We start from the raw sequence: 19090 nt of genomic DNA, 5'->3' as shown, positions 1-19090 counted from the left end.
TCACTGAAGAAATCAAAGAGGAAATCAAAAATTACCTAGAAACAAATGACAATGAAAAGAACACAACCCAAAACCTATGGGATGCAGCAAAAGCAGTTCTAAGAGGTGAGTTTATAGCAATACAATCCTACGTCAAGAAACATGCAAAATCTCAAATAAACAACTTAACCTTACACTTAAAGCAATTACAGAAAGAAGAACAAAAAACCCAAAGTTAGCAGAAGGAAAGAAATCATAAAGATCAGATCATAAATAAGTGAAAAAGAAATGAAGGACAATAGCAAAGATCAATAAAACTAAAAGCTGGTTCTTTGAGAAGACCAATAAAATTGATAAACCATTAGCCAGACTCATCAAGAAAAACAAGAAGACTCAAATCAACAGAATTAGAAATGAAAAAGGAGAAGGAACAAGTGACACTGCAGAAATACAAAGGATCATGAGAGATTACTACAAGCAACTCTATGCCAATAAAATGGACAACCTGCTAGAAAAAAATAGGACAAATTCTTAGAAAAGCATAAGCTTCTGAGACTGAACCAGGAAGAAACAGAAAATATGAACAGACCAATCACAAGCACTGAAATTGAAACTATGATTAAAAACCTTCCAACAAACAAAAGCTCAGGACCAGATGGCTTCACAGGAGAATTCTATTAAACATTTAGAGAAGTGCTAACACCTATCCTTCTCAAACTCTTCCAAAATACAGCAGAGAGAGGAACACTCCCAAACTCATTCTACGAGACCATCATCACCCTGAAACCAAAACGAGACAAAGATGTCACAAAGAAAGAAACCTACAGGCCAATATCACTGATGAACATTGATGCAAAAATCCTCAACAAGGGCTTCCCTGGTGGCGCAGTGGTTGAGAGTCCACCTGCCGATGCAAGGCACAGGGGTTCATGCCCCGGTCCAGGAAGATCCCACATGCTGCGGAGCAGCTAGGCACATGAGCCATGGCCACTGAGCCTGCGAGTCTGGAGCCTGTGCTCCGCAACGGGAGAGGCCACGACAGTGAGAGGTCCATGTAACGCAAAAAAAAAAAAAAAAAAAAAACCCTCAACGAAGTACTAGCAAACAGAATCCAACAGCACATTAAAAGGATCATACGCCATGATCAAGTGGGGTTTATCCCAGGAATGCAAGGATTCCTAAATATACGCAAATCAATCAATGTGATACACCATATTAACAAACTGAAGGACAAAAACCACATAATCATCTCAATAGATGCAGAAAAATCTGTTGACAAAATTCAACACCCATTTATGATAAAAACTCTCCAGAAAGTAGGCAAAGAGGGAACCTATCTCAACATAATAAAGCCCATATATGACAAACCCACAGCCAACATCATTCTCAATGGTGAAAAACTGAAACCATTTCCTCTAAGATCAGGAACAAGACAAGGTTGTCCACTTTCACCACTACCATTCAACATAGTTTTGGAAGTTTTAGCCACAGCAGAGACGAGAAAGAAATAAAAGGAATCCAAATTGGAAAAGTAGAAGTAAAACTGTCACTGTTTGCAGATGACATGATACTACACATAGAGAATCCTAAAGATACACAGAAATTTCTTGCATTCCTAAACACTAATGATGAAAAATCTGAAAGAGAAATTAAGGAAACACTCCCATTTACTACTGCAACAAAAAGAATAAAATACCTAGGAATAAACCCACCTAAGGAGACAAAAGACGTGTATGCAGGAAACTATAAGACACTGATGAAAGAAATTAAAGATGATACAAACAGCTGGAGAGATATACCATGTTCTTGGATTGGAAAAATCAACATTGTGAAAATGACTCTACTACCCAAAGCAATCTACAGTTTCAGTGCAATCCCTATCAAACTACCAATGGCATTTTTCACAGAACTAGAACAAAACATTTCACCATTTGTATGGAAACACAAAAGACCCTGAATAGCCAAAGCAATCTTGAGAACGAAAAACAGAGCTGGAGGAATCAGACTCCCTGACTTCAGACTATACTACAAAGCTACAGTCATCAAGACAGTATGGTACTGGCACAAAAACAGAAATATAGATCAATGGAACAGGATAGAAAGCCCAGAGATAAACCCATGCACATATGATCACCTCATCTTTGATAAAGGGGGCAAGAGTATACAATGGAGGAAAGACAGTCTCTTCAATAAGTGGTGCCAGGAAAACTGGACAGCTACATGTAAAAGAATGAAATTAGAACACTCCCTAACACCATACACAAAAATAAACTCAAAATGGATTCAAGACCTAAATGTAAGGCCAGACACTATCAAACTCGTAGAGGAAAACATAGGCAGAACACTCTATGACATAAATCACAGCAAAATCATTTTTAATCCACCTCCTAGAGAAATGGAAATAAAGACAGATAAATGGGACCTAATAAAACTCAAAAGCTTTTGCACAGCAAAGGAAACCATAAACAAGATGAAAAGACAACCCTCAGAATGGGAGAAAATATTTACAAACAAAGCAACTGACAAAGGATTAATCTCCAAAATACACAAGCAGCTCTTGAAGCTCAACACCAAAAAAACAAACAACCCAATCCAAAAATGGGCAGAAGACCTAAACAGACATTTCTCCAAAGAAGATATACAGATTGCCAACAAACACATGAAAAAATGCTCAACATCACTAACCATTAGAGAAATGCAAATCCAAACTACAATGAGGTATCACCTCACACTAGTCAGAATGGCCATCATCAAAAAATCTACAAACAATAAATGCTGGAGAGGGTGTGGAGAAAAGGGAACCCTCTTGCACTGTTGGTGGGAATGTAAATTGACAGCCATTATGGAGAACAGTATGGAGGCTCCTTAAAAAACTAAAAACAGAACTACCATACGACCCAGCAATCCCACTACTGGGCATATACCTTGAGAAAACCATAATTCAAAAAAAGTCATGTACCACAATGCTCATTGCAGCTCTGTTTACAGTAGCCAGGACATGGAAGCAACCTAAGTGTCCACTGAAAGATCAAACAATAAAGAAGATTTGGCACATATATACAATGGAATATCACTCAGCCATAAAAAGAAACGAAATTGAGTTATTGGTAGTGAGGTGGATGGACCTAGAGTCTGTCATACAGAATGAAGTAAGTCAGAAAGAGAAAAGCAAATACCGTGTGCTAACACATATATATGGAATCTAAAAAAAAAAAAAAAGGTTCGGATGAACCTAGGAGCAGGACAGGAATAAAGGCACAGACATAGAGAATGGACTTGAGGACATGGGGAGGGGGAAGGGTAAGCTGGGATGAAGTGAGAAAGTAGCACTGACATATATACACTACCAAATGTAAAATAAATAGCTAGTGGGAAGCAGATGCATAGCTCAGTGCTTTGCAACCACCTAGAGGAGTGGGATAAGGAGGGTGGGAGGGAGACACAACAGGGAGGGGATATCGGGATATATGTATGCATATAGCTGATTCACTTTGTTATACAGCAGAAACTGACACAACATTGTAAAGCAATTATACTCCAATAAAAATGTTAAAGAAAAAAAAAGAGACAGAGCCAGCCTTCATCTTCCAATGTGTTATTAACTCACTGCAGCCTCAGAGGTGGAACTGATTTATTTTAGGCATCACGAGGTCTCTAAGCATTTTTCCCAACTTCAGAAATACAATATTATAAGGTTATCAACTAACACAGTGTTGGGGTTTTTTAAGAAAGCTCAAAACATTCAAAATAACCACAACTCTAATTTTGGAATTTTGGGTTAAATAAATATATTGAAACTCAAAAAAATCATATAACCATTATAAATGACAATTACAGAGATCATACAATAACCCAGAAAAACATATAAACAAGTGGCAAGGCAGTACGCAATTATGTGTCTGCCATGACTTAACCTGCCTGCATGTGGGCAATGAATAAAAGGAAGAAATTCGAATTTAAAGAAAAGGTGGCAGGGTCCCGGTAACTTAACACCTAGGAGAATGCCTAGTCACAGAGCAAACAGTAAATATTTGTTGAAAGAGTAAATGCATGAGTATTTGTTTTTCACATTGTTTTGCCATTTTCTTCCCAATGAAAACGCTGGTGGTCTGAAGGTTTCAAACCGTCTTCAATCTAAACTAGTAACGGTTTAGGATACACCTCCCCCGATTATTTTTCCTGGAACACTCGTGCTGCAGGATGTTGCATGCAAAAGGGTACCTCAGTCAAATAAACAACACCTAATAACATCTCAGAAATTCACAGTGTACATTAGCATATCAGAGGACCCAGAGTGCTACAATGATGAAACCCGTTGGTCTTAGCTAACACGGCCATTCCCCCAAACTCATCTGACCACAAAATCTTTTCTTCCACAGAACTCCTATTAATTTTAGCACACAGGGGTGCAGTTAAGAGGGGGCAGAGCGGGACATAAGCCCTGATGCCAGTCTACAGGGGCACCACAAGTTCTAGTGTGGTGAGAGCAGCATGGAGAGAGAAGGGGGGCCACTACTAGAAGAGCACGTTTTGGGGAAGCACTGCTTTCAGAGAGCTAAAAAGCCGTATGGATCCAAGACTCCTGACAACTTCTAAACGCTCCTCTACCTTTAGTTAAGCAGCAGCCACGCTCTGAAATAACAACTATAGACAGCCCCAGCCCTATTTCCAAATGGTTCTTTTGAGATTCTAACGAGTAATCTGTGTTTACCAAGAACATACATACCATCTTTTATCATAGTACAGTTTGCCATCTTCTATCCGAGCTTCAAACCTCTGGGCTGGAGACTCTGCAGGTGTGGCGGGCAAGTGTTCAGGAGAGGATGGGGATGCTGGAGGAACCAAAGAGATATTTCAATGACTAAGTGTGGCATGAGCATGAGAGTCCACCAGCTAACATGCTTTCACTGAAATGCTATTAAAACGGGGGAAACAATCATGATCAAGTCCTTACAGCTGTAATAAATGGGAATTCAACAAAATTCTTGTACATCACATCTAACTGAATCCTTCAAGCAACTCTGTGAGGAAGGTAAGGCAAAGAGAAACCTCACCACACAGAAGGGAAACTGAAACCTCAGGCTCGGACAGGCTAAGGGGTTTGCCCAAGGTGACTCAGAGTAGGACTGTAGCAACACTGACCATCAGAAGCTCCAATGGCAAGAACTAGAAAAATCTCTTTAAATTTATAAAAATGGAATCATTTCTAGAAATATTTATTACAAAGCAGGGCAGGTTACTGGGCATGTATGGAGTCAAGCTAACACACTGCTGATAACTGCAGTGAGTTCAAATCATCTAAATTCACACACTCACAAAACCCCCTCCCCACCAGGCCTTCAGAAACTCAGGACATCTCTGTGGACCATGGCAGCTCAGAAGGTAATTATCTAGAGCGAGAAGAATCTTGTTTTCTTTCACAAGACTTGGCTGGTAGAGGGATGTGTAAGTAATCGCAGCGCTTAAAACCAAAAAAAAAAAAAAAAAAAAGCCTTGTCAGTTCAGAATTCTATTTTGCAGCCTAGCAACAACCTTTAAGTGCTGCTCTAAACAGAAGCACCCCGAACACTGGGCGGGTCTCCTCTGTAAGCTGGGACTGGGAGCAGCCCAAGAGGCCGTTACCAGAAGCAGCTGCGAAAAGCCACTGGGTAAGCGTGCCTCGTACTGAACTCCACAAAGCAACTTACACTGCAAAACCCTTCTGGTTTCATTTTCAGAAATGCATGTGCACTTAAATCGTATGCCTGATGCCTACAAAGAAGGAAATGTCTCTCTTAAAATAAATCCTAAGGAAAAGACAAAGTAACTTTAACATAGCAGGATTAAAAAATAAATAAATCAGGGGAGGGTACACACGAGGTCCACTCCAGTTTTCATGATGACTGCTCTTAGGCAAATGATGAACATTTTGCTTTGGAAAACTGCAACAACTCCCTGTCAGGTATTCGCATGCTTTTCCAACAATATGATAAAAAGATTGCACGAATGCCAGCAACATCGTGCACTTACCTGGTCTCTTGGGTGACTTCAGCTGTAAGAAGAACAAAAAAATCTTAGAGAAAATCATTTCAGATACAACGTAAGGTGTCAAAGGTATAAAAGTGATTTAACAAGTAGCAATGAGAACAAAATAAAGCAGAAAACCCACATCAAGCCTACGCTTTCAAATGAATCAAAAAAATCGAACTGTACCTTATTTAACGTTCTCAGATCCTCCATGATCTGTTCATCTGTTAACAAATAGTTTAGCTGGGGTGTTCAGAGTTAAAGGAACGTGTCTGAAAAGGATGGCTGCCAAGCAAATAGAAAGAAACAAAATGGTGCCAGGGTTTGAGAATCTACAAAATGAGAGTCTGTTCCGCCATGTTTCTACAGGTTGCCTCTTGGAACTTTTTGATCTTCCTACTAAATGTCATGGAGCCAGGTATCTAAAAGAATTCACATCCCTCGCCATCTTACAAACTTCTATGGTAAGAAGGTGAAATGAGACTCCATAGGTAACTACAACAACAGTGAGAGCCCAGGCCACAGTAAAGAACTTCATCCTCAATCTGTGAAGTGCTTTTGTTCCAAAGATCTGAGACTTCCACACAGGTACAGGATTAATCTTGCCTAACAGCTTCAATTCTCAGTTGATAAGATGAAGGGAACGTGAAGTTATGCCCCTTCCTCGTGGCAGACAAATAACAAAACCATTTTGTACAAATGGCTATTTATTATCTCCTCGAGACGATGGAAACAACACGCCCCCATGTGTCCCCTTCCCATTCCCACTGTTATGATTAAAGGGGCTTCTTGATGTCCGAATGAGATCTTTTGCTTTAATTAAACAACAGTTTGCAATCCACTGTTTGGGGGACATAGCTGACTGAAGTACGAGAGGCAAGTATTATGGTCCTCATTTCACAGATGGGAAAATCTAAGGCACATGAATCTCCCAGTGAGTGTCAAAACCAGCACAGAGTCCCTTTCCAAATAACTGCTGTCTATAAATTCCTCCCACTCAAAGCAGTAACAATTGAGGACTCCAATCATAAAATGGCCATCCCCTACCTCCTGGATAAATACATGTGCTTTCCAGCCAAACATGACAATTTCTGAAGGACCACGGCCATGTGTATTCTATCGAATGGAAAAGCAAAGGATTCAACAGTCTAAAGGAAGAAAAGTGATTAAGGCTTGATGCAACGGATATCAGGAGCAGGTTTTCGTCTCTTGTCTGGGATGGGGACAGGATCATTTGGTCGCCTCCGCAACTTTCTGGTCATGATGGGTTTCACTTCCATAGAATCTGTGGCAAGAATGGAATGGGTGAATCTATCCAACTCCAACCTGAAGTCAGCAAGAATTCGCAGTGTAAGAATATCGGCCCCAGAGCCACCCAATCAGAAGTGTTTTATCGGGGACGTCTGGTCCACACATGGCCCGAGTCAGACACCGTATCAGACTTTCGAGGGGTCTGTGCTCAGAAGACTCAGACCTGCTGACCTAACAGCACACCCCTCTCTGAGACACAGCCCCACCCTGCAGCCTCCCACTGCAGCCACGGCTGGCATCTCTCCGGCTCCCTGGAAACCTAGAAATTTTCCTCTCCCTCCCTCAAATCAAGAGGCCACAGAGCAGTAGGCTCTTGGGATCGGAAGGAACCTTTGGGTCGTCTCTAATTCCCGCTGTTCCCACAGAGAGTGGGTAAACCAGAGCCCACCAGCATGAAAGGCCCTTTGAGAGGCCTCTGGCCTCAGGCCCAACATTTTTACATGAGATTTACAAACCTGGGCTCTTTTCATTTTACTTTATAACCTTTTGTGACTGCTTGACTATCCAGACTGATACCCTGATGGCTCCTGAAAAAGGCCTCCTTTCTTCCTTCTCGACTCACCCCTCACCACACACTTTTCCCCCCGCCTGCCACCTGCAGCGGCCACACAGATCTCTCCTTCTCTCCTGCTCTGCCTCCTTGGAGTTCTTCTTGCTGGCCTGCTCCTTAGACACTGGTGCTCTGCGGGGTCCAGTCAGTTCTCAGCCTGGATCCCGGTGAATTTCCCATCACCAGTTCCAGCCCCACCCACCCCGCTGCATGGCATCCCACACCCCACGACGTCACACACTCTCCTCCAGGTTCCACATGAACCCACTTCTTCCCCATGTCTCAAGCCCCAAGGTCATCTCCCCAACGACCCACCCTTCCCGGCCAGAGCCAACTGTCATCTGTGACTTGTCTTTCTTCACCCACACATCAGACCCACCAGATAATGACACTTCTGCCTGTGAACCGCCTCTCAACTCCATCCCCTCATCACACCCTGTCTCCCTCAAAGGGATCTTCGGAAGACATGAACCGGATCATTTAGCACATCACTCTTTCTATGAAATGTTTCAATGGCTCGCCATTGGCTACAGAATAAAGGCCGTGTCTCCCTTCCGGTCTCCCTCCCTTCTCCTTCCTTCACACAGAGCCCGGGAGCAAGCTTTCAGCTATTCTGTTACCCAAGGGCACCTTACTTTCTATGCCTTCAAGCCTGTGTGTGCTGCCCTCCGCCTACCCTCCTCTTTTCTGCACAGAAACTCCTACACAACATCCTCGGAGAGCAGCTCAACACTGCCCCTGCTGTGATGGCTTCCCCAGAGTCACGCCGCCTTCCCAGTAAGCAGAGCATCTGTACAAACCCCTACCACCAACCGCCAGCATCTGGGACATTCCCCCAGCAGATGCATGGATTCCACCCCAACGCCGAGCGATCGTTCTGGCGCACGGGAGGGGCTGGCTGCACGGGTTTTCCTGCAGAACAACTAGATGAGGTCAAGTCTGATGATGAGATGCAGTTAATTCATGACTACGCATCCTATGTGCAGAGCAGACAGGACAGCCTTAGGGAATTCAACATAGCCCATCCACCACGGCAACTCCCGAGACCCGAGAGGCCTTGGTTTGTGCAAACAAAGTCAAAAGGCATTTCTGCATGTTGCTCTTAAGAAGAGAAATGGGCAATACTGACTTTTCTCCCCTAGGAATGGAGGTAAAGTGACCAGAACCAGTGACCTAATGAACATTCATAAAGGTATTCAGAAGTGGGGACGGAAGGAGGACAAACACGCACCCACCCCTGGGAAAGGGGGGCCTTCTCCCTAAAAGACACCTCTTACCCTATGCTGAGATGCCACCCTTCTCCAGTTTCTTACTGGCCGGGTGGGTGGGTATCCCTGCGGCCGCTGTGTGACATAAGGTAGGCTGTGTAAATACTCTTACGTCTCAAGTTTCCTCATCCATAAACTGGAAATATCAGTAACACTTCCCTCGCAGGGTGCTGTGAAGATTACATGAGATGGTACATGTGAAGCCCCCAACATAGTGCCTGGCATAATAAGAGTTCAATCAATGCTAGTTTTTATTATCATGTTGTTAGCCAGGAAAAAAATCATACAAAGATCTTTTTGAAAAGTCAAGGCACAAACAGCTGGAACAGAAGTGATACACCTGAAGGAAAGTAATGTCAACAGTGAGGCTTGCAACATTCAGACCTAATTTGGAAGACCAAAGAGCACCAGAGAAAAGGCACCAAGTGTGCCCTACCCTCCGGGGGTGGGAGATGCATGATGGAAGCAAGCAAAGGTAGAGATGAAAGGATTTGGGAAAAAGCCGGTCTGACCATGGCCAAAAAACTCAGAAAAAAATAACTCCATCACTCACAAAGCAGAAAGCATAATCGAATTCTCCGCATGAGATGGTGAAAATCCATCCACATTATTGGTCTAGTCACGGTAATAACCTAATCAGTTTACCCAAAAGACTACTTCAGCACAAGGAAGGTGCTCTGAAGAAGCCGCTAAAATTAATTAGCACGCCCCCATCACCAGCCAGGAGAGTGAGTGAGGAGGGAGCAGTCCTGGCCAGGGGTCCAGGTGGAGGATGTGATTCGAGGGGAAGAGCAACATGTAAGTATCACAGCCCGGAACTACACAGTAAGATTACCTACTTAACTCACTTTGTTCCAATCCCAGCCAGGTATGCATGGTCGGCTTCTACGGACGATTTTTTCATAGAAAGATGGGATGTGCTGACCACCTGGGTTTGAGTGGGCCTGGAAATCCTATTTCTCACCAGAAGAAACAGGCTGGCAGGCTGGGTTTATTTTTTATTTATTTTTAACATCTTTATTGGAGTATAATTGCTTTATAATGGTGTGGTAGTTTCTGCTTTATAACAAAGTGAATCAGCTATACATATACATATATCCCCATATCTCCTCCCTCTTGTGTCTCCCTCCCACCCTCCCTATCCCACCCCTCTAGGCAGTCACAAAGCACCGAGCCGATCTCCCTATGCTATGCGGCTGCTTCCCACTAGCTATCTATTTTACATTTGGTAGTGTATATATGTCTATGCCACTCTCTCACTTCGTCCCAGCTTACCCTTCCCCCTCCCCGTGTCCTCAAGTCCATTCTCTACATGTGTCTTTATTCCTGTCCTGCCCCCTAGGTTCTTTAGAACCTTTTTCTTTGTTTAGAATCCATATATATGTCTTAGCATACGGTATTTGTTTTTCTGACTTACTTCGTTCTGTATGACAGACTCTAGGTCCATCCACCTCACTACAAATAACTCAATTTCATTTTTTTATGGCTAAGTAATATTCCATTGTATATATGTCAGGCTGGGTTTATTAACATCTGTTTCCTGGAAGTTTGGCCAGGAGCCCCAAGGGCTCAATCTAGGTGCACTGACAAAAACCAAACTTCTGGAACTGAAACTCAGACCTTGGAGTGTGGCCACCCTGGAGAAGGCACTCCAGCAGGAAATAGCTTCCTCTCGGACATCATGCACCAAGCACAAAGCATCTCCAACTGGCTTCAACCAGAAAGCCTCCCTAATCCAGAGGACTATTTTTAGGTTTGCTTCCTGTGAATAAGTGGGGATAAAATGTGCAGAATCTAACTGAACGTCCAACAATTAAACCAGAGGCAGGGGAGCATTCGTGACAGAAAACACCAAGCAAGCGATGAGACCAGGTGCACAACTCCCCTCCACACCACTGTGTATATGTGGCCTTGAACCGTGTAAATCCTACTGGTCTGCTCTCCAGATGGGCCCGCTGGCTAAGAAATGGGAGCGCAGGATGAGGCAGTACTAAGCCACAGCCCTATGGAGACATAGGGCTGATAACGCTAATTACCTTTTAACACACAACTATGGGGTACTGGCTGGCTTTTGGCTCTGCACTTCTCAAGGCAGAGTCATTCACTCCAATAGCCCACCCGCCTACAGGGCACAGATGCAGTAAAAGCTTCACTTTAACATACTTGCACCATGAAAACAAACTCACACTTGTTTAGCTACTGAAAAAAAAAAAATTAGTTGCAGGGATTCAAAGGAACATCCTTTTAAGTAAGAATGTGACAGAAAAGCCTCAGCAGAGCCGACACTGCAGCCGATGGGCAATTACCCCCAAACCAGGGGCAGCGAGCCACGGGGCTGGACTGAAGGCCAAACCCCAGTACACCCTACTCTAATGGCAACATCACAAATCCAGGCTGCATGGTGACCACAAACAGGGGCCTGAAGTGGGGGGTGGGGTGGGGGCGGTGGATAAAAATCAGGGTTAGGTCATCGGGGGCCAAACCAGGGTAGGAACGAAGGGACCAATTTCCATTAGGCCACAGCTGCCCGTAACACAGGGGTGCATTTCAAGAGTGAACTGATCAAGGCCCACCGCTCTGCATCCTCAACCCCGTTCAATGGCCTGGATTCCACAACAGCATCATCAAGATGGAACGTCTTGGGGACAAGCCCATCCCACCCCAAATCCAGGTCCCCTCTTCCATCCTCCCTCCCCTGACATTTGTGCGGGGCCTCTTCTCCTCGCCTTGACTTCCTGCTCACGGGCACCTGTTCCGGTGAATCTGCTCCTGTATAACCACAGGTGCCTCTTGATGTTTTACAATCAGTGAAAACCAGCTTGACACATCTTTACCTTCATTTATTTAGGATCCCCCTCTCTCAAAACTACCTCACACTGGGGAAAGCATGGAAACCGTCTCAGTCTTGTAACTATGAGGACGTGAGCTCCTCGAGGACAGAGACTTCCCTATCAACCTCATTCTGTGAAGCACTTGGACCACATGAGTCCACAGGATTTAGAGTCAGTATAATGCGGTGGTTAAGAGAACACGCTTGGGGCCCAAGTCTGGCTTAAGCACCACCTCACTGGGGCACTGGAGCAAATGGCTCCGTTCCTGCACTCCTGCCCCGCCAAGTCATCACAGGAGTCTCAGGACCTCAATGAGGTCACAGCTTCCCCAGCCCTTAGTGCACACTCTGCGTGCCAGCCACTCGGGGCACCATCTCCTCTCACCTCTACACCAAACCTCCACAGTGGGATCTATCGTGTCCTTGCCAAATGACAAAACTCCACCACAGAACCAAGTTCACGTCTGGGCTGGGATTCAACCACATCTGTCAGCCTTCAGCAGCAGCTGTAGTATTTTTATATTATACCTGGCTCGATGTAAACACTCAGAGCTTCTATTTGATATTATCATTACTCATGCCTCCCGCTATGAATCCAGTAACATCTTTTTTTTTTTAACTATTTATTTACTTATTTATGGCTGCACTGGGTCTTCGTTGCTGTGCGCGGGCTTTCTCTAGTTGCAGTGAGCAGGGGCTACCCTTCGTTGCGGTGTGCAGGTTTCGCATTGCGGTGGCTTCTCTTGTTGCAGAGCACAGGCTCCAGGCACGCGGGCTTCAGTAGTTGCAGCTTGTGGGCTTTAGAGTGCAGGCTCAGTAGCGCTCCCACGGGGCTCATGGGATTCGTTGCTCCGCGGCATGTGAGATCTTCCTGCACCAGGGCTCGAACCCGTGTCCCCGCACTGGCAGGCAGATTCTTAACCACCGCGCCACCAGGGAAGTCCCCTGAATCCAGTATCTTCTAAAGGAACCTCACAGGCTTTACTGAGGTCATGAATAACTTCCACAGGGGCCTAAAGGTTGAAAGATGCCCCTGGTGAGGCAAGAACTTAAAGATGAAGTGGCAGTTAGTCAGGCGGTTGGCAGAAAGGAGAAAAGGTGGCTGGCATAAGGTAAGAGGACACATGAACTAAAAATGATAGAGTGCCCCACGTTTTCAAACTCATGAAGCTCTCGTTGATTACTGGGGTTACTGAGAACCGTGGCCTCAACTGCAGAGAAAAGTCACCCTCAGGTAATTCTACCTATAACCTCACTACTCCAAGTGTGGTCTGACCAACAGCATCACCAGCCCCGGAGAGGTGGTTAGAAAAGCAGGATCACTGGCTCCACCCCAGACCCCCTGAACCAGAATCTGCATTTTATCAAGACCCCCGGCAGACTCACACACACATTCAAGGTGGGGGAATCACCAACCTATAATCCATCCCAGTTCCTCTGCCGACAGTACACCTTTCTGCCTGCACAACCCAGCTGTCCCAGGTTCTCCACCAGTGGTTCAGGCGGTGAAGAGAACGTCCCACCAATTCCCACAGATGGCTGGAAAGGCGGAAATCCTGTTTGGACAGAGCAGGTCACTGGGTACGCCTGTTTCCAATGTGTTATCTGGTTTAAGCTTCTCATCGGCCTCATACTCCACTTTGTTTTTCAAGAGATCTTCATGTTGAATAGGAAAAGGAGATTTTAGGAAGTATGTTTTCTGGGCAGAGCTAGGCAACACTGATACTGGGCATCAATCCACAGAAGTGAAATCAGTCACTCGGTGAGAGGAAGGAAACCAGACCTTTAAGTTGACACCGTAACAGCACCATCTGGGGAAGCGCTCATTATCCTTCTAGCTCCAGTGCCTTCTCTTTAGACGCTCCATCATTACCTTGGCAGTGCTTTCCATACCAAGGGTACCAAACGGCTTGAGGAAGGACATCGGTACCTTTAATGCCCATGGCTATAGCTTTAAGCACTTCTGTAATCTATTTTACTGCATCACAAATGACTTCCCTGCATTTATTTGTCTTTTCTACCCTGGCAGGTTTGGCCGCTCGAGTCACTGAGGATGCCTACTGTCCCTGTTAAGATTCCAGCTGTAAAACTGCCTGGCCAAACAACGTCTATCGCTTGTCAATAATTAGGCTGCCAAATCACAGGTGAGGTGATGACAGCCTTCCCCGCAGATGGAAAGGGAGCAGCTATAAACTGACAATATTTCCCACCAGCCTAATGAAGGCTCTGAGCATCTGGTGGCTCTAACGGAAAGCGATGAGGCGTCAATGCCAGCCGGAGCCACCGTCGGAGAAGATGGTGTGCAGGTCAGAAAACAGGCACACCGACTGGGACCGGACAAGGTACCAATGTGCTTGCAGTTTAATTTTAAAAAATTTCAACAAGAATAAGACGATGCTGTTCTGAAGATGCTGTTTCAGCATCCATTCTCACCAAAACACATTTCTGAGCCACTGTCAGTGGTCTGCAAGGAATTCATTCCTTTTGCCAAGTCTTTCAATGAGGACCGTGTATCAGAAGAGAGATTTTTCAAGAGTCAGACCCCTACTTTAGACGCAGCCACGTGATCATCGGTGCATCGTGGGGACTGGAGCTAGAAGTTTGTGTCAATGGGAGGTCCATGTTAGCTAACAGCACCAGAAATACCAAAGAGGAAACACAGCTCTTAACTGTTACTTTTAGTTTCAAAGTCAGCCCCAAGGACTTACATAACAACGATGTATTTCTTAAGGACCCCGACAAAAATCAGACATGCTAGAACCCCAGGACCTTCTGAACATGATTATAAGAGTGAATTTTTGGGGTGTGCCGAAGGCATGTCACTTACATACCCAAGTGACAAATTCACCACTGACGTGCTTTGTGATATCTGCTCATGGAAAGAAATTTTGCCAAGTTCCAAAATAGCTAGTTCAAGCCAATTCCCATCCTGTACCCTTCTCAGCATTGTTGGTCTACATATGGCAACAGAAGAGGCAGCCCATATTGCCTCTCCCTTAAACTTGCCTACAACCTGCTGAGTTCCCATATGCGGATGACTGAATCCTAGAAGGCCAGGGAGGGACTGGCTCCGAGTCTAACGTAACTTTCCTGCCTTTACAAGAGAACAGTTCAGTTTAGCTCTCCCAGCTGAAATGGTAACAACTCTTTCTGAAATGTTCACAGTAACACCTGGGGCGAAGGGATCTAACAGCACAGATGACACAGCCAAAGCCTCTGTTCTCACACCCAGGTCAAAGAGAGACAATACTTTTTCCATAATGAAGGTAGAACGAAAAAAACAAGCAGAGGGATTCCTACCACCACAGAGAGACCAGGGTAATTTGTGAATATAACCAAGATAGGAATGGCAGTCGACCCAGGAATTACATTAAATAAAGCATAAGCCTGAAGTTGCAGTCACTATTAAAGATCTACCCTTTAATTTACCCAGCGTCTGTTATGTACAGGGCCCTGTACTAGGCACTCGTATTTCTAACCACAGTCTTGTGAGATAAGATATGATCAGCCCCATTTTATAGAGGGGAAATTGGCTCAGAGGGGTTAAGTGGCTTGACTGAAGTCACACAGCCAACACAAGCCAGAGCTAGAACTCTGACCCACCGTATGAAAGCCCACCCTCCTTTCAGCTCACTCTGTTCTGCTGAGGAACCAACAGGAGTCAGCACCGGAGCACCGCCCTCCCCCCAGGGTCCCCCTCGGGTCTCCCAGGACCCTGCTCTGTGGTGCTTTCATACCTCCAGTCAGTTCCATCGTTAGCTTTTCATTTTCAATCATTTTCTTCTTTTCTTCTAGCTCGGCAATCAGGTTCTCTTTCAGCTCAACCTTCTTGTCTTCAAATTCCTTCACTGCCGCCTTCTTTTCTTTGATGTAATTTCTTTCCACTTGTTCAGTCTGAGCAAAAGAGAAACACAGGCTGGGGCTACATGACCCTGGCAGCCAGGGCTCCAACACAAAGCCTGGCTCTGTGCACAAGCACAGAGGAAATACGTTTACTAGAAAGAAGAGAAACAGCTGCGGTCAACACACCAACTTTCAGAAACAGGGTGCCTGGGAGCAAGTTTTCCAACGAATGCGTGACAGTGAACCACACTTCTGGTTTTTATGTGCACACCTCACTCGTGACTCAGATCTATTTCCTCTCTTCCACATCTTATATTTTATGGATTGTATGTGAAAACAGAATGTAAGTTTCTCAGAAACAGTAAATAAACCCTCTTGAAGACACAATTTCGAAGAAAATAGTACATTCCAGATGAAATATCTATATTTAAAATAGTTACAGGATACCAAGTCAAGACGGCCTGAGTTACTCTATTTTTTTTTGATGCTTACAGTAAGATGAAGGCCAATGAGAGGACAGGATCACTTCTTAGGTGTCTGAACCCCGAGGTACCCAAACCCTGAAATTATACTGAGAAAAATAAATGCATACGCATCCATTTTCCAAATCTCACTGTTGCATTAAGTGAAGAACAAGGGGGCTCCTGGTGGGCTACGGCTGTGGACCCTGTGACCCCCTGGGCTGTGGCCGTGTGTGTTGCACTGACTTCAGTCCTAACACCGTCTCTCATAATGCAGCTTTGATAAACTATGACCCCACCGCACCCCACACACACACACCAGCCTCCCGGGAGCAAGCACATTACCCAAGATTCCAGCCCTCATCTCTGCCTGTAGCACCGCACCTCACATGCAACCAGCACTCAGACGTCTGCTGAGTGAAAGACCTTAATCCATCTTTCCGACCCAACCAGGGTTTCAGCTGTAAAACGGAGCCAATTCAGAGACCAGGCTGCTTTGAGGACCAATACAACAAACTATTAGGCCATTGTAATTCAGACATACTCCCAAATGGCTTTAACGTGAGATAAGCGTCGACAAGAAAGCGGTCAAGTGTGAGTATCCCCTAGCCCCTCTGTGATAAGCAGAAGCTGCCCAACCAACAAACGAATAGATGGAATTTCTGAACTGAGACCAAATGTCCTTTAGTCAAACAGAACGCTGATGGAGGCTTCCGGGGGGCTTCCCAGCTGTCTATGTGGTAATGGAAGGAAAGGCCATTGGATCGGTTGGGAGAGCAAGATTCCAGTCTCAGAATGAACCTGCAAGCCCAGAAGACCCGTGGTACTTACTTCCAGCTGCAGGAAGAGTTCTGAAAGAGATAAAACATGCAATTAGATTCACCAGGCTATGCCACCTTTCTAGACAGTGACGTTAGGATTCATTTAGAAGCAGTAATTGCTTTCTGAAAACACGGCTGCAAGGAGAAAATGTTTCTGTCAGTAAGCTGCTGATATATGTGAAGGGGTAGGATGCGAGAAGCATGCGTGTCTAGTTAAAAATCTGACCCTGAACAGAATGCGCTCTGGCAGCTCTGCCCAAGGGTGAAAGCGAGCAGGAACCAAACTGCCCTGGCGAAATCAGTAAGAGCTAGAAGCTAGCCCTTCTTCCACTCAGTACACACCCTCAGCAGTCCTGCAGGGCAGGGAGGAGTAATGCAGTTACTCCAGAAGCAGAGGCAACATGGATATTTTTAAAGCCCCTCGCACAGGGCTCTGCGTGGTGAGGAAGGGCATTCCCCAAGCTTTCAGAGTGCAGAGGTCCCGAGCCCTCCTGAGGCTCTGCTCACACCCAGGCCTCCACCTGCGATGTCCTCTGGTCTCTGACCGCAACTCAGAGTTTCAGACTACTGCAGCCTCCTCCTTGAGGCCTTTTCTGAGGCCCCTTCGCTCACCAAGCCCCTCTCAGACACCTCAGAGTATCCACTGCCCGGTATCAGCAGCTTACTGAGCACCCACCGTGCGGCAGATCAGCGCCTGTTTACTCAGCAGCTCCCCGACCTCTCGACTCTAAGGTCCTGTGCACACTGAGCACGTGGAACCAAACAGGTCCACGGCTTCTTTTCTGAGTGACATCTGAGCTGCTGCAAACGGTCCACAAAGACTGTTGGTGGAGCGGTAACTCCAGGGGGTACTGTTCCCATCTAACCGTGGTCTCCTTTGCAGACCCGAAGGATCCTATGGATCCATCCCCCCATAAAAGCGCACATATGCAGTCACACATAAAACCTTGAGTTTCAAGAACTCGAGATGAAGAATCTAGACATCCATCAACTGTTGAATGAGAAAATTGAGGAAAACGGACCAGCCACTCACTATTTTCTAACCCCCAACAATCCTCATCACCTTGGCACCGGGAAGCGTGAGGCACACGAGCCCAAGTGCACCCAGCCCAACACACTCACTCCTGACTGCCGCAGACCCGTACCCGTGTGAACGGGCCAGATATCTGAAGTCTGCGCCATTTGGAGACTTCACCTCTGCACCAGCAAGTCAAGCGACACGTAGCACTCTCGGAGCTGGTGGTGGTTGTTTCAAAGCAGCCAGACGCCAGACACAACAAGAGCAGGTGGATCAGCTCCACACGGAATGTGCTTTTTGAAGCTCAAGGTGTGACTGATTCAGGAGCCCCTCTGCATTTTCACCTGGGGGCAGGGGTGGTGGGGATGTTTATGAAAGACACCGAGCACAGGATTGAGAGTAGAATTCAGAAAGACAAATCAACACTCACCCTGCAGTTCTCGCTTAAAAGAAATGGCTCACATCAATTTTCTTTCCCTCCTTACATCTCAAACCAGTTCCACGAGATATTAGCAGCGCTCTCTCCAAATGGGGAAACTGAGGCTCCAAGAGCAGAAGCGTGCTAAAAGGCTTAAGCCCTTAAGGGATGGGAGGAAGCCCTCAACCTGGGGCCTCAGCCTCGACAGCACCACCCCCTTTCCCTGCTGAAAAGGGGCTCCAGGAAGAAGGCTGAGGATTTTAAAGATGCCTGAGGAGATGCCTCAGGAACTTAGAGAGGGGCAGGGAGAGGGGTGCTGGGTCGCCACAGCAGCTCTATCGCCCACCTTCCCTGCAGCTCCTTTTCTGTGCCTTGATGGACATGGGCATCTACTCACTGGAGGAAACAAAGAAGGGTTCCATCCACAGAAAGCTGGAAAGTCAATGGATCAGAAAGTGAAAGGACAGCAGCCTAAGGCCACTCATTGGGGAAGAAGATGAGCAGTCCTACATAAGTGCAGCTTTGGAGTCTCTCTTCCCCCAAACTCGCCCCACAACAGGATAGCTGAAACACGTTTTGGAGAAT

The 19090-nt window shown here is 45.8% G+C and overlaps 1 protein-coding gene across 1 annotated transcript in view; it reads right to left on the bottom strand.

Annotated features, from left to right (window-relative positions):
- The window catches only part of SUDS3 (SDS3 homolog, SIN3A corepressor complex component), a 39064-nt gene that overhangs the window by 12697 nt on the left and 7277 nt on the right, over positions 1-19090 (bottom strand). Inside the window, exons 5-10 of the mRNA XM_065889868.1 lie at positions 17080-17099; positions 15682-15838; positions 7175-7270; positions 6172-6233; positions 5989-6010; positions 4706-4811 (exon numbers count right to left, since the gene is read on the bottom strand). Coding sequence (XP_065745940.1) covers positions 4706-4811; positions 5989-6010; positions 6172-6233; positions 7175-7270; positions 15682-15838; positions 17080-17099 — 463 coding nt within the window. The remainder of the gene's footprint in view (positions 1-4705; positions 4812-5988; positions 6011-6171; positions 6234-7174; positions 7271-15681; positions 15839-17079; positions 17100-19090) is intronic.

The sequence above is a fragment of the Phocoena phocoena genome, chromosome 13 (genome assembly GCF_963924675.1).
Source record: "Phocoena phocoena chromosome 13, mPhoPho1.1, whole genome shotgun sequence".
Taxonomy (NCBI): domain Eukaryota; kingdom Metazoa; phylum Chordata; class Mammalia; order Artiodactyla; family Phocoenidae; genus Phocoena; species Phocoena phocoena.
The sequence above is the reverse complement of the archived record's forward strand: the minus strand, read 5'-3'. Positions and strand labels throughout refer to the sequence as shown.